Source organism: Panthera onca, chromosome D3, assembly GCF_046562875.1.
Source record: "Panthera onca isolate mPanOnc1 chromosome D3, mPanOnc1 haplotype 2, whole genome shotgun sequence".
Lineage (NCBI taxonomy): Eukaryota > Metazoa > Chordata > Mammalia > Carnivora > Felidae > Panthera > Panthera onca.
The window spans coordinates 2375553-2390821 of NC_138350.1; the positions used below are offsets into that span (position 1 = coordinate 2375553).

At 55.9% G+C, this 15269-nt stretch overlaps 1 protein-coding gene across 1 annotated transcript in view; it reads right to left on the bottom strand.

Moving 5' to 3' along the window:
• Positions 1-15269, bottom strand: part of TMEM132C (transmembrane protein 132C) — a 306676-nt gene that overhangs the window by 59397 nt on the left and 232010 nt on the right. Inside the window, exon 4 of the mRNA XM_060612060.3 lies at positions 10138-10321. Coding sequence (XP_060468043.3) covers positions 10138-10321 — 184 coding nt within the window. The remainder of the gene's footprint in view (positions 1-10137; positions 10322-15269) is intronic.

A 15269-nucleotide genomic window follows, 5' to 3' on the forward strand; every position in this document is an offset into this window, starting at 1 on the left:
AGCTGTGACTTCAGGTAAGGTAACTGAGGTTGGCTAGGGAAGTGGGGACCTGCCTAATGTGAGGGAAAACACAGTATGGAATCTGGGGAGAGGCTCCAGGCACAGGAAACAGCCAGTGCAAAGGCCCCGGGGCTGGGGTGCGGAGGAAAGGGAGGCAGTGGTCATTAGATCAGAGAGTAGCCATGGGCCACACGCTGAGGGCCGTCTAGGTCCTGGTGGGGCCCATGGCACCAGCCAGGATCCAGCACTCCCTGGATGTGGAGGCCTGACTCCTTGGCTGGTGGGCGGCAGGACTTGGGACAGCAGACGGGTAGTGCGGTGGGAACGTGTCCGAACCACCCCAGGTTGGAGGCACGGGAACAGGAGAACCAGGCACACAGGGGCTCCCAAAGTGAACGTCCAGGACACCGTCTGGGATGCCAGCGCACAGGGACAGCACTGTCACCGTGTTCCTTTAGTCCTCTGCTGTTGCCCAGCCTGGCACTGAGCTGGCCTGCGGTGAAGAAGCACATCCACGGCACGAATGGTCACAGGTACGGGGCTCGGGCTAAGAAATAGAGGTGAAATCCCAGCTGCCCCCCAGTCAACATTCCGGACTGGGAGAGGGTGCTGGGGGCAGGCATCATATAAATACCAGCATGAGAAGGAGTCTCAGTGATTTTACCAGACACAAAACTGAGACACGGTGCCTCGAGAGCGAGGCGCAGCAGTGGGTGCTGTCAGGGGCAGGAGGGTCAGAAGAGACCCTCATGCAGTGAGGTTTGAGCGGAGTCTGCAGTGGCGAGAAGGAGCCTTCCGGGAGGGGACACGGCAAGAACAAAGATGCCCAGTGGGACAGGTGCAGCAGTCTCTACAACAATGCCCATGCACAGTGGGTGCTTAATAAGGAGAGGTTTGTGGTGGGGTTTCCCTTCTCCCCCGAGGGCTGGGTGATGGAGGGGCGGGACTTCCTTTGTCCCACACCCCCAGGGCTGGGTGATGGAGGGGCAGGACTTCCCTTCTCTCCCCCTCCCAGGGCTGGGTGATGGAGGGGCGGGACTTCCCATGTCCCTGGATGGGTGATGGAGGGGCGGGACTTCCTTTGTCCCACACCCTCAGGGCTGGGTGATGGAGGGGCGGGACTTCCCTTGTCCCCTCAGGGTTGAGTGATGGAGGGGCTGGGACTTCCCTTGTCAACCCCCCCAGGGCTGGGTGATGGAGGTTGGGACTTCCCTTCTACCTGCAGGGCTGAGTGATGGAGGGGCTCAGGTGAAGATCTACTTCCTTGGGGCAACAATTCTTAGCCTGTTTTGGGTCACAGGCAACTCTGGCTGGCTGGTGAGGTCTAAGAAGCCCTTCTCAGAATACATTTTTAAATGCATAAAATAACACAGGCTTACGAGGGAAACTAATTTCAGATCTACTAATCCTGGTCCTTCTGCATTACCGCACTAAGTAATAAGATCTAGCATTGGGTGTAAAAAATGACCATAATTTCAGACTAGCAAAGAGTATGAATGATATTTCAAGATCTCTGTGTCCACTGTACCTTGATGGAAATCTGTGTAACGAGTTCGGTGGTGCCTGCGAGGACCGTGGGGGCTTGTGATCTGCGTTCACATGGGAGGGAACAATGAGCTCTGGGCCGACTCGCAACACCAAGGTGCAGACGCCCGAATCTCCTCGAGGGCCCCCAGGGGACTCTGGGTCTTCTGCAGGGTCGCCTCCCCCCAGGCCTGATTTTCCGCCCCTCCAGCGGCAGGGCTGGGGCTCAGCCCCCAGGGGAGAGGGGTCAGGTAAGGGTGCTAAATGCATTCAGAACATTCCTAGGGCTCCAGGGCTGGTCTTTTCCCCATTTTACAGGCGACGGAACAGAGCCACAGAGAGGCCAAGCTACCTGTCCGAGGTCACACAGCCCCTCACAGGAGGTGCTGGGATTCACGCCCACACAGCTGGCTCCTGAGGCGGAGCCCCCAAGTCCTGTTCAGAGTTTCTCTGAACTCAGACAAAAGATTAAAGGTGTGGTACCAGGGGTGTGGAGGGTGTCCGTCCTGGGCGCCTCTCCCGGGACCAGGGCTCCTGCTGCCCTATCAGGCTTCCTGCTAATGTTCATGTTGGGAGGACAGATGATTTTTCTGTTCTCTTTTCGTTTCTTTCTTGCTCCTATGTTCCCCACCTCCGTCTCTTATCCCCAGCGACCTTACATAATCGTTAATGTTAGAACACACAGGTTTTGCTAAGTAAAGAGAGAAAAATAATGGGAGGTATAAACTTGGACGAGGCCCGAACATCCCTCCATGGCACCCCTTCCCTTACTGCTGGGGAAACCCGGCCCGGCTGCTGGCGACCTTGGTGTGGATGCCAACGCTGACTATTGCCACGGTCTGAGCACTTCCTCTGTGCCAGGTGGTGGGTAAGGGGTCACTCATCGGATAATGAATCGGTCACCCTGAAGACATTCCTACCAAGGCCAAGCAGCCTCGGATGAGTCACAGATTTCCTCTTTAGACAGAGCCCGGTGCCAGGCGGTTGGAAGGAGGGGTGTTTCTAAATTGAATTCCACAGTAAATCTCCAGCTGTGACAAGGAAATACTTATTCCGCCCATATAGTTATTTTTCGACCCAGCAAACGTTTTCCAATTGCCCGAGAGCACTGAAGCCATCCTTAAAACCCTCTCCAGGGAGTCACAATGTAAAATTTCCTAGTTGGAAGAGGGGCATGAATATCAAGGATAGGATGTTTCTGGAAAACAATAAAACATTATTTATCTATTGTCTCTTTTAAAAATAATATTCTGCAATCCCCGTCAAAGGAGATGTCTCTCGGTTCTTTGAAATGCCTGCTGTCGCCTTCTCGAACCCAGAGGATATTGCCAACACACTTCCCCACGGACCCCGACGCAGAGCAAAGTCATTCATCACTTGTAGATTGACAGGCGGGTCCAAGCGCATCTCTGCGACGCCACCTGCCTGTTAATGCCCATCCCATTGCCCACACCGGGTTCTCTGGACTCAGCGAGGGAAAGGACGTGGAAAAGCCACCGCAGGAGGCTGCCGGCTGGACAAATCCAACCGTGGGGCTCAGGGACCCCGGCAGATCCCTTCACCCTGTACCTTCAGTGTTAATTTTGTACGAAGCAAGGATGAAAGACGACCCTTCGGTGGTCAGGACCACTTCCTGGCCGTGTCTGCTTTTGCGGATGACCGTGCTGTGCTCCCTGGGAAGAGCTGGAGGGAGCCCGGAGCCTGCCGCCCTCGGGGTCCTGGCTGGAACTGGAAGGCCCACTCAAAGGGGCGGGTTGCAGCGTGTGCGATGAGGGGCTCCCCACAGAGTCACGGGCAGGAGCGAAGGAAGTAGCCAGGGGTGGAGAAGCTGGGAGCTGTTAGGAGCCCCACATCCAGGGCAAGGGAAGGCAGCCAGTTCTGGGAGCCCAGAGGGAGGAGAGCCAGGGAAAACAGGTTCCCCTGCAGGACAGGAGCTGTGGACAGAGACGACCACGCCCTGGCGGGTTTGTAGCAAGATGGGGAGGGGACCAGGTAGACTGGAAGGAATTTAGGATGTCGACACAGCTTCTCAGGGTCACGATTCAGCCCGCCACAGGAGCCTCTGTCTCTCTCTGCTCTGTCCGGTCTCCCGTGGTGCCTCCCACTGGCTGAACACCACCAGAAGCCAGAGGTCCAGGGGGACTGGGGGCGGCAGTCCACAGAGGCAGAGCAGAGCACAAGGGCAAGCCACTGCCGACGTTCCCCCCCGGCAATCCTGTCCTGCTACACGCTTGGCCAGGGGCTCCCGGGATCTCTCAGACCCGAATGAATCTCCGTGACGCCCGGGAGAGGTGAGGATTAAGATCATCATTCTGCAGACATGAGAACAAGTAGAAATCTCTCCTTTAAACAGCCCTGGACATAGCCACTTGATTTCCAATTTGATTTTATGCGGAGAGATGTAGACCCGTTCTAGGAATCTTGAAAGCTTGACGTAAGGAAAAAAAAAAACAAAACAACAACACCTGAGTTCCCACCATGTTTCAGGAGTCAAGGAAAATGATTTCATTTCAGGTCTGCAGAGGCCAAAAACCTGTTCAAAATTCGGGGTGAATCTTTCCAGGAAACTCGGGCTGGGACTAAGCCGGTCAGTCCGGGAGCAGAGGGCCTCTGCCTATACCTGCCCACATTAGGGGCTCCTGCCTTCTCCAGACTAGGCATGGAATTGAGTCTTTTATTTTGGAATCAACGCCAGGGAAAATAGAAACAGCATAGCTGCTCCACTCCCCTTCCCTGCATTCCCTTATGGTTCCCTGGTCCTGTCCTACGAGATACCGACCTGTGTGCTGTCTGCCCCCCCCCCACCCCCACCCCCCCCCGGGGGCCAGACCTGTCGGTTCACTGCCTGTTTCCCAGGACCCCTCACTGTGAACATCCACAGTGGCCTTCACATCAGGAGGGCTCGGCATGAGCTTGAATGGATTCCGCTGCCCCTTTATCCTCGAAAAGAGACCACCACCCCTCTATCCCCGCCGGCTTACAGAAACCACCACCTGCAAGGCTGTGTCTGGCCGCTGCTCACCGGGTTCCAGCTTGTGATGTGAATCCTCTTTTCTTATGTCAAAGAACTGAATCTCAACACCTCTCTGGCCCCCGATGCTCCCTCATCTGGGGGTCTGTGCTGACCACGCCTGACCTGGGCTGCCCCCGGGGCTCTCGTGCGGACCTCTCTCTGCGTCTATCCCCTCCCGGCCCCCGGTTCGGAGTGGGCACAGTGCGGGCGAGGCGGTGGCTGGAGGGGAGGGGACGCTTGAGGCCACAGGGCTGAGGCCCGGGGCTTTCCTGCCTCCAAGTGAGCGGGAAAGGGGGCGAGCAAACAGTGGCTTTGCGGGCTCAGGCCTCCCCACACACAGTAGGGCCAAGGGACAGAGTGGCTTTGGAGGTCCTGCCTCGACGGCTCCCTCTGCAGGAGAGCTGAGACACAGCCTCGCGTTCACCTCACGGACTCCCTGGGAGCCGGATGGAACCTGCAGCCCTGAGGGACCCAAGGCTCCTGAAGAATCACCTCATTCCCAGCTCCCTCCCTGGATTTCGGAGGGCGTGTGAGAAGGCCTGGTTTTCAGGTGAGCACCGTGCCCCCTGAGGCCCACTGCTCACCCGGTGATCCTCTGTCTTAGGTTTCTGACGGTTTTTCTTCAGAATGAGAGACAATGGGGACAATTTACTTATTTCCCAGACCTGACCAGTTGGCTCGCTAACAGGTAACATAAGGATTTGCTTCCTAGTTACTTTTTGAAAAAACAGAACAAAACCAAAACACAACATTTCTCATCTAGAAAAAAAAAGAAAAGAAAAACCTTGCGGGGGATGACGTCACACAAGCACCTGAACACGGGTCGGCGGTCTGTGCCCCGCGCGGAGATGTGGGGCCGTCAGAGATCGCTTGGGTGAAGCCGGTTTGAATTCACTCACAGTTACTCGCCCACAAACGGATTCTGGGTATGACATCAGTAGTTATGCCATCTTCCAAAACGCGACAACCCCAATAATCACATCACGCTCCAAAGAGGGCTTTCTTGTCCCTTGGAAAGTGGGACAAAATAATATCTCCTATCCTTATCATGATTTTACTTTTCATCATATCTGGATGCCTTCTCTGTTTCTTGTAAATGGTTTTAAGTGGATTTATTTTGAGAGAGAGAGAGAGAGACAGAGAGAGAGAGAGATGGCACAAGGTAGGGAAGGGGCAGAGGCAGAGGGAGACAGAGAATCCCAAGCACAGAACCTGATGTGGGGCTCGATCTCACGAACCGTGAAGTCATGACCTGGGCTGAGATCAAGAGTCGGAGGCTTAACCCACTGAGCCACCCAGGCGCCCCTGAATGACTTCTCTGTTTAAACTAGGTAGGACAGGAGCTAGGCTCTTACACCCTAGAACTGGTGGTGATGCTCTGTGTCGTAAGCCTGCAAACTTTCTCCCTGAGGGGCCAGATGGAAAGTATTTCAGGGTTTGCTGGCCGAGAGGCAAAATGGAGCGTACTAAAACGCTCCTTACATAACTATTTAAAATGTAGCTGTTTGGAAACACATAAACGATTCCCAGCTTGCAAGGTATACAAAACACAGGCAGCGGATTGACTCTGGCCCACGGGCTATACATTGTTGATGCCTATTCTTGGACATGCGAAGTCCGGAGCAATCATTCTCTGACCTCAACGTATTAACGGGCCCTGGGGGTAGATGATACCTTCTGTGGTGAGGATCTGCTCTTTGTGTCTGTCTGCTCCCCCTTTCCCAGGGGCAGCCAGAGTTTCCCATCATGCACCATGCCCACCGGCTCTCAGTCTGACTCCACACCTGCTCCGGGAAGACAATTCCCCCAGACCCCTCCAATCAGAGCATCACGCCCTTTGGCTCCAGGGACTGGCTTTAGGTTGGTCACGCGACCCGAGCCGAGCCAATCCGTTCTAATCAGAGCCAGTGCCGGGAGATTTGCTTGAGTGTTGGCACCGAGGCGTCTTTTGCTCTCCTCCTGCTGGACCCGATGCCATGAAAATGTCAGCGTGGCACCGCCCAGCACAGCCTCCTGCACGTGACTCTAACCGGGAGAGACACAAGAGGAAAGCAGAAGGGAAACCACCTTCCCCGATGACAAATTTCGCTCAGCTCGATCGTCAGCACTCCACGTCTGGTCCGCCAGACCAGCAGCACTGGCACGACTCAGGACCTTATAAAAGTACCCAACTCAGACCTCCTGAATGAGAATCTGCCTCCACGAAGAGTCTCCAGGTGATCTGAGCGCACACGAGTGAGAACGCTTTCCTAGACGTTTACCTTCCGTGAGCCATGCTTGGGTTGGGTTGGGTGGGGTGGGGAGGGTGTGTAACCCAAAGAGCTCTGATCTGTTTCCTGGAGTCCATCGTGGGATTCAGCGCGTTTGCTTACCAGCTCTTACCGACACGCCCTGGTAACAGTAATGTGAGAGGAATGGCGTTTGAGGTCCGAGAGAGACTCGTCTCCAACCGTGGCTGCACCACGGAATCATCCGGTGGTGCTTGGTCCCACCTCCAGGGATCCGCACTCGATTTGTCAGGGTGACGCCCCAACTGCACCAATTTCTAAACCTCCTGGGTGGTTCACCCGTTCAGCCAGCATTTAGAAATCACCCTCTCGGGTCTCCTTCAGCAGAGGTCGGATGCTTTTTTTTCCAGAAAGGGCTGGCAGTACGGGCACTGTGGACCACTCAGCATCTGCCCCAACTACTCACTTCTTCCTGTGACCAGCGGAAGGGGTCAGGGATGGACGGGTGTGGCTGCGTCCCCAACAATCTGTACTTAGAGAAGCGAGCACAGGCTGGGTTTGGCCCTGGGGTTGTAGTCTGTGGGTTCCCTGTGCACAGAGTGGCTTCACTGCTTGGGAAAGGCACCTCAGCCTCCTCACCCGTCAGATATTAGGAGGGGCCGCGTGTCCTGTTTGCTGCCCGGTGTCCATTCTCGTGTTTTCTAGTGAAACGATCCGGAAACCGCTCTGCTCTCAAACTCATGTGGTTTGTGCGGTCGACCCGCATCTTGGTTTGGGTCTTCCCAGAAGGATTCCATTGCAAGTGGTTTATTGGGAGGGGCAGACAACCTCAGTCAGGGGGTGGGGAAGTGAGATAGAGCAGGGCACTCGGGACCACAGCGAGAGGTGTCTGGCCAGAACTGCCGGGCGGGGGAAGGCGCCGTGCTGAGCTGCGTTGACCCACGGGAGGGCCCAGGGCGCTGGAATAAGTCCGTGCCAACTCCCGTTTGTTGCGGGGGAGAGGGCTCCTTGGATGGGGACATGCAAACTCCTCGGTGCGTCTGTCCTGCCGCACAGGCGGGAAGGACGGCTTTGCAGGCGAGACAGAACTCTCAGGTGATAACGTGCCAGTGCGTGAGGAGGTGGGTGAGGCGAGGGCGGGAGGGGACGTCCACGGCATCTGTTCCAGGCCACGCACACTCTGGGCATGTAGCGTCCCTGCCACGGCGACCGCCTCGGGCAGACAGCAGGACCCCACAGGAGCAGTCCTGGCAACGAGACCTTGGTCGCGCTTTCTGGAAATGAGCTGGCTGATCTTCCTGGGCTCGAGGCTTGAACCATTTGGCGAGAGTATAGGCTGCCACGCTGCCACCGTGTGTAGACTCAGGGAAGCCAAGAGGCAGAGAAACGGAGTCCCGGAGACAGAGTTGGGTCTGATCGGGCGGACCCGAGGCCAGGACGGATCCTGGATTCTGAGTCACACGGGCCGGCAGATTCTCGCTGTGCTTAAGCCAACTGGGTAGCATTTGGTCACATGTGACCCAAAGAATCCTAATTGATGGATTTCCCAACTTGGTATCAGTGAAGCCTGCTCATCCCAAAGCTGAACAGAAATTGCTTTTGCAATATCTGCCCCGGGCTCCGTGTGAGGGAGGGAGAATTCCGGCAAAGACAGTGGAAGCTGAACCACGCGCCTCTGAAACGCCATCCTTTTGGACCTCCTGGCAAAGCATCCCTACGTGGAGCAAAGCCGAGCTCAGGGATGGCCCTGGACAAAGTCCCAGCGTGCTAGGCGAGAGACCTCAGAGCAAAAGTGCCATCTACCCTCTCACCGTTTTCTCTCCCGGGCTCATTTCCAGCAGCCACAGGGTCGAGCCAGAAGTCGCGGCACGGGTTTGCACCGTGACCCACGCGGGTCAACGACGTGTTGACCTGCCCCGCGATGGTGCTCACCCAGCCCTCTGGAAACCTGATGGGGCCACGGGACTCCCCGTGACCAGCCGCGTGGGTGTGGAAAGTCATTTCCATGCCATCGCTTAGAGAGGCTCGCATGTGACTTTCCACACGTCCGTTCCTCTGTCCCAGAGACCGTGAAGGCCACATGTTCCCGATGTCATAGTTACAAGATGGTGATGCCCCTGAGACGTGGCCCGGAACAGAGCCCCCTACTGGTTGATCCATGAAATATAAGCAAGAATAACTTGTGTTGTGCCGAGCACCTGAGTTTCTGAGGTTGTCTGTGGCGGTAGTCTTGCCTCGCTTATCCGACTAACATACAGAGGGGCCTGACGCTTCCTTATAAAAAAGGAGCAGAGGGGCGCCTGGGTGGCTCAGTCGATTAAACATCTGACTCTTAATTTTGGCTCAGGTCATGCTCATGGTTGTGAGTTCAAGTCCCACGTCGGGATCTGCACTGACATTGTGGACCCTGCTTAGGATTCTCTTCCTCCCTCTCTCTCTGCCCGTCCCCTGCTCTCTCTCTCTCTCTCTCAAAATAAATAAACATTAAAAAATTTGTTTAAAAGGAGCCTCTCGCACTGCTGGTGGGAATGCAAACCGGCGCAGCCGCTCTGGAAAACAGTGTGGAGCTCCCTCAAAACGTGAAACGTAGAACCACCCTACGATGCAGCAATTGCACTCTAGGTATTTATCCAAAGATCACCAAAATGCTGATTCACACGGGCGCTGCACCCCACTGTTTATAGCGTCTCACCCTAACAGGTCCCTGGTCACTATGTCAAATTATGGAAGGAGCCCAAATGAATGGATGATGAATAGATTAAGAAGATGTGGTGTATATGCACAGTGGAATACTACTGAGCGAAGAAAAGGAACGAAATCTTGCCATTTGCAACAACGTGGATGGGACTGGAGGGTATTATGCTAAACGGAATAAGTCCGGCGGAGGACAACTATCAGATGACTTCACTCACAGGTGGAATTTGAGAAACACAACAGATGAACACGGGGGACGGGAAGGAAAAATAAGATAAAAACAGGCAGGGAGGCAAACCCTAAGAGACTCTTAAATACAGAGAACAAACTGAGGGTTTATGGAGGGGGAACGGGCTAGATGGGGGATGGGCACTGGGTTCTGCTCCTGAAGCCGAGACTACACCGTATTTATGGGAACGCAGCAAAAGGAGCAGAAGATAGCAAGAAAAACAAGCAGCACAACTGGAGGGAAATCAAGCACATGGCGAACCGGGATGGGGCTGCAGCGAGCGTGGTGAGGGTCGCAGGGCAGTAACCTGGGCTGAGAGAGGCCAGGCTGATGGTACGGCCCCTCCTCAAGGCACAGGGAGGTGCCAGTGCCCTGGAGCCTCTGGAGGCAGCGCGCGTCCTGGGACAGAGGGGAGGCCCCCCCCCCGGGGCGCAGGCGAGGTCCCTTACCGTGGCCAGGGGGACGATGGCCGCCAGGTCCTTCTGGCTGATGAAGATCTCGGACACGGCCGTGTCGGTGGTCGCCGTCCGTGGGTACTCCACCTGCCAGGTGATGGGCTGCGTCCCCGAGAGGCTGCTGAAGCTGGCTATTTCGAAGTTCATCTGCACGACCTCGCTGAACGAGCTGCTGCTTCTGGAAGGGAGGGAGCAAAGGAAATAAATGGCTTTTAGCTGACCGTGTTCCGTGCGAGGGCCCTTTTCTCTCCTTCGGGCTGTAACTCGCGTCTAAGGAGAGAGCAGACACCTGTCGGGGACGGTGTGTGGGCGCGGCGGCTGGGACGGAGGGAGCGGCCCCCACGAGGGAGGAACCGGGCAGAGTCTGAAGCGCTGGGTGTTCACAGGTGTCTGGGCCGGTTTGTACCAGCTCCTCAGACAAGCGGTGAATCCCGCGGCCTCACCCCTGCAGAAGGAGCCTGGGGGAACTCTGGACTAAAGAGACTCCCTTTGAGCTGAGTTCGGCGGGTGAGCCCGTCGTGGCAGGTGGCTCGTTCACCACCGTTGATCCGCCCTGGCGTCTCCTCCCGTCCTGTAGGGGCCGACAATCACAGCAGGGCCCTCGGCGCCTGGATGCAGGGCTGAAGGGGGCTGGGGACGCAGGCGGGGGGGGGGGGCCCGTGACGACGCGGCAGCTCGGAGGACGTGAGCAGTTCCGGGCAGGGGCGGGGGCACCTCCCGCGAACAGCCCAGGTCACTGTGCCGGCCGGCTGGTGCCAGGTTTCCATGCAGCTGCTGCTTTTCTCCACTGGTGTCCTCCCAGCTGCCTCGCTGGCTCATCGCGGCAGCTCTCCTGAGACCGCGTGACCTGCCTCGCACACCCTGACACGGCCTCTTGTGCCTCGACGGAGGGGCCCGTAGCTAGCGGGACTCTGGTTCCCCACGAGGCGTCCTGATCAACACCCTGAATCCGAGGTGAGCCCAGACACGTGTCTCGTTAGCAAGCTTGCCCCAGCGGGTGTGATGCTTTGGGAACCCGCGACCGTCCAAACTTCTCGTTGTTTCAGACACCACGGCGAAGACCCCCGAAAGGGGGAATCGGCTTGCTCACGACCCCGCAGAGTCAAAGGGAAGGCAGCATCTCCGGATCCCTGAACCTGTGCTCTCCACGGCAGCCGGAGGCCAAGTGTGGGGTCACGAGGCACCCAGCGAGCGAGCTTCTCCGGTGAGGGGGTCGGCAGACCGCGGCCCGTGAGTCGAATCCAGCCTGCCGCCCGTCTGCGTGAACCGTTTCGCTGGGACGCGGCCCTGGGTGGGCTTTGCGTGTCGTCTCCGCTGCTTTCGTGCTGCAGGAGCGGGGGGCCGGGTAGCAGTATCAGCAGCAGAGCCTAGAGTATTTATCACCTACACCAGCCCTTGTTGCGGGAGGTCAGACAAAGGGAACCGGGAGAGCTCTCTGAGCTGCCGAATCGACAGAATCGCTACGGGTGGACATAGGCAGGAAGGAGGCTTTCCAGGCACGCAGCGGAGTCTGCGGGGCAGGATGCTGGTGAGCCGGAAAGCCGGGCAGAGGAGGGCCTGCCGTGCCCGCTTGCCCGCGTGCTGTGCTCCGGAACGTGGGGGGCCGGGCAGCCGACGGCAGTTATCGCAGGCTGGCGTCCCACGTGTTTCCGAGGGAATCGAGGGGAATTTTCCATGGCACGTCGAGAGGGAAACGGGTCTGCTTACCAACTGCACCCCAGGGCTGCCCGAGTGGCTCAGTCAGTTAAGTGTCTGATTCTTGATCTCGGCTCAGGTCACGATCTCACAGTTCATGAGTTCAAGCCCTGCACCTGGCTCTGTGCTGATGGTGCAGAGCCTGCTTGTCATTCTCTCTCTCTCTCTCTCTCTCTCTCTCTCTCAAAATAAATTAATAAACTTAAAAAACAACAACAACCCTGTACCCCAAACAGAGGCCGGTACCACTACGATGAGTTGCCAGAGAAACCCTTCCCTTTGCTGGGGTGATAAGGACACACCCACCCGATCTTTGAGGGGCTTGCTCAGCAGCCAGAAGGCTAATTCTCCAGCCCATCACCCTCAGCCCTGTTCGGCAGCTGGGGGAGGAGGTGACGGGGAGGTGGCCGCACTGACCAAAGCCCCCCGGGACTCGGGGATCTGCCTCGTGCTCTCCGGGCGGGAAGTGGTACCGAGAAAACCACGGTTTACGGGATGCTGGATACCCCCGTGGGAGGGAACACAAATCCGTTGTCTGGTGCATCCGTCCATGAGCTGTGCAATCTCAAGAACGGATGACTTGCCTTGGAAAATGAGGAAGAAGTGTCTGGAGTCTGGGATGTTTCCAAACTAAGAGAGTCATACTTGGTCCGGCAGCTAAGCCCGCAGGGACCTGAGCCTGCTCGATTCGGCCCCCAGAAATCCTTCCCACCTGCTCTGGCCCGGTCTGTCTCTTCCCTGGGTGACAGGCGGGGCTTTATTTCAGGGGGTCAACTGTGCTCTGTTAGCAAGAACCCCCGCACGGGCATCTCCTTCCTCAGCAGAGCTGGGTATGGGCTGAGTACGCTGGAGACGTCCAGTGGTTGCTTGATAGACTCTGCTCAGTCTATCTTCCTTGGTCACGGATGAGACAAAAGCCCCAAGACCCTGCTGTGGCCCCACTGGGATGTGCTGGAGTCTGCGACGTGTCTCAACCTGCGCCCATCTTCATTTTCTTAGAAAACTCTATTTTGAGCATCACAGCAGCCGGCACCACCTACTGAGACTAAGTGCTGTCATCTAGACGATTGAAATGATGGCCTTCCCCTTCTCCAGGTAGGACACTGGAATGCAGAAGGGGCAGCTCAACTCAACCCGAGCTGCGTCCTCTTCCGCTGCAATTGTGCGAAAGGGGGTCTCAGTGCCGGACAAGAGAAAAGAGACGCGGAGTTTGCCTTTGCGACTTTGAAAGATATCGTGTTATATGGTTTTTGCGGGCGATAGGTGACTTTCCTAAGTTATTCTCAAGGTAACGTAAGAATAAAGACAACAAGCGACAACTGGGTGGCTCAGTCGGTGAAGCGTCCGACTTCAGCTTGGGTCACGATCTCATGGTTCATGAGTTCGAGCCGCACGTCGGGCTCTGTGCTGACAGTTCGGAGTCTGGAGCCTGCTTCTGATTCTGTGTCTCCTTCTCGCTCTGCCCCACCCCCACCTGCGCTCTGTCTCTCAAAAATAAATACTTAAAAAAATTAAAAAAAATAAAGACAACAAGCCACCGTGTATGCAATGTTCTCTGCGTACCAGGCACTGCACCAGGTCCCATGCATATATTATTTCAAATCCCAATAAAATCCCTTTCAGAGGTAATTGTGGTTCCTATTTTGCACAAATGCCAGAGCAGAGCACTTTCTCAGGTCCCTGCACCCAGGAGGGGTGTTTGCACTACATGGTGCTCAACCAGGGGTGGAAGGCAGTGCCTGGCCAGGTGCCCATCGGGAACCTGCCACAGCCCCCCCCACTCATGCTGACTCTTGGTTTCAAGACGGAAAAACAATTAGAAGTCACAGTGTGGGGGAAACTCCAGCTTTCCCCGGAGCTGTGCAGAATCCCGGGTCAGAGCGGCATCAGGGTGGCGCTGGGGGCAGAAGGTTGACACAGTTTTGCAGGGGGCTGGGGACCTCAGACCGAGAGGAGCAAGAAGCTGGCCTGTGTCGGCAGGGATCTCGGCAACAGATGCGACAGAATAGGCCAGGCAAGCCCGGCCTGACAGTGAGATGCACCCCAGGGAGGCTCGGGATGAAACATTCTGACTCCAGACGAGGAATTCCTTTGGGAAGAGAGAATCGACTCCTTCATCGGTTCACTTTTGTGGGACTGTGCTTCTTCCTACCCTCCCTCACCCCACACGGCTTTTACCTGCTTCGTCCCGAAAATCTACATAATGTGACATACCCACAGTAAAGTGAACTGAGCCACAGTTTGAAACGTGAGACTTTAGGGGCGCTTAGGGGAGAAAGCCATATGGTGCCTGTGGTCCGGCTCTGCTCATCTGAATGGATACGTGGCCTCCTCGCTCCTGCCAACCGTTGTCTTGTGGATCATGAAGCGTTTTTTGTTTTTTTTTTTTTTCTGGAGTTTTTCTATAAAATCTCTGAATTTTAAAATATAAGAACCTCAACCTTTTAGCCATGATGTTGCTCAAATCTGCATCTCTGCTGCCTGTCAGTTTGCGGTCTCTGGCTCAGGAAGGTGGTATCCCTGTCTTCTGGAGGCAGCATTGCAAAGAAGGGCCATGCTCGTTGGACGATGGGGCCCTGAAGACAATGCAGGGGGATGATTTCCAAACTGTGGTCCCAGGACCCTTAGCATACCAAGGGGCAGTGACAGTGGTGGCTGTGGGACTGGAGTTGGTCCTTAACGTCACCCCTGCAGCACCAAAAGCAACTCCACCCCTACGTGTTGTAATATTGGGCCTCCAAGAAGTACTTATTTAAAGGATGGAGAAGAAAACAAGGCACGAGGGAAGGAAGAGAAGGAGGGGAAAGGTAGGAAGGCAGAAGCAAGAGACAGGAGGGAGGAGGAACCAGGGGGGTGGAGCCAAGACTGTCACGCGAGACTCTGCTAAGGAAACACAGCAAGTGTTACGATCGAGCGCGCTGTGGGTCCTGAGTTCAAATCCTGGCTCCACCAGCTCAGTACCTTTGGGCAACTCGGCCTCCTTTTCCCTGTTTGCAAACTGGAGATGCGACTTGTTCCCATTTCACAGAGTTGGTGTGAGAATAAGGAAATGAGCCAACGGGTGTCACACACTTAGAATGGTTTCGCACCAGCGAACATCAGCAGACATTAACTGTTCTTGTTTTTAGCACAACTTGACAGTGTGTTTGTGCTCAGTGACTTGAGGTTTGACTGCCTAAAGCCACCGTTAAAACATGCCCCTCAGGGCTGGTCCAGGAGTCCCTGAGAACAAGCCACAGTAGAGACATAATTCTCCACCATTCATTGCCATCTGGGATTTATTCGGATTTGCGTTTACTCCATAGCTGTCCCCGTCAGACACGATACCACAGTATCACAACTTCCGCTGGCAGATGGAGGCCAAGAAAGGAAGAAATCTGTGTGCGGTTTTGTCCGTCGTCAGTGCCCTCCTGCTGTCTCTGAGCTGATGG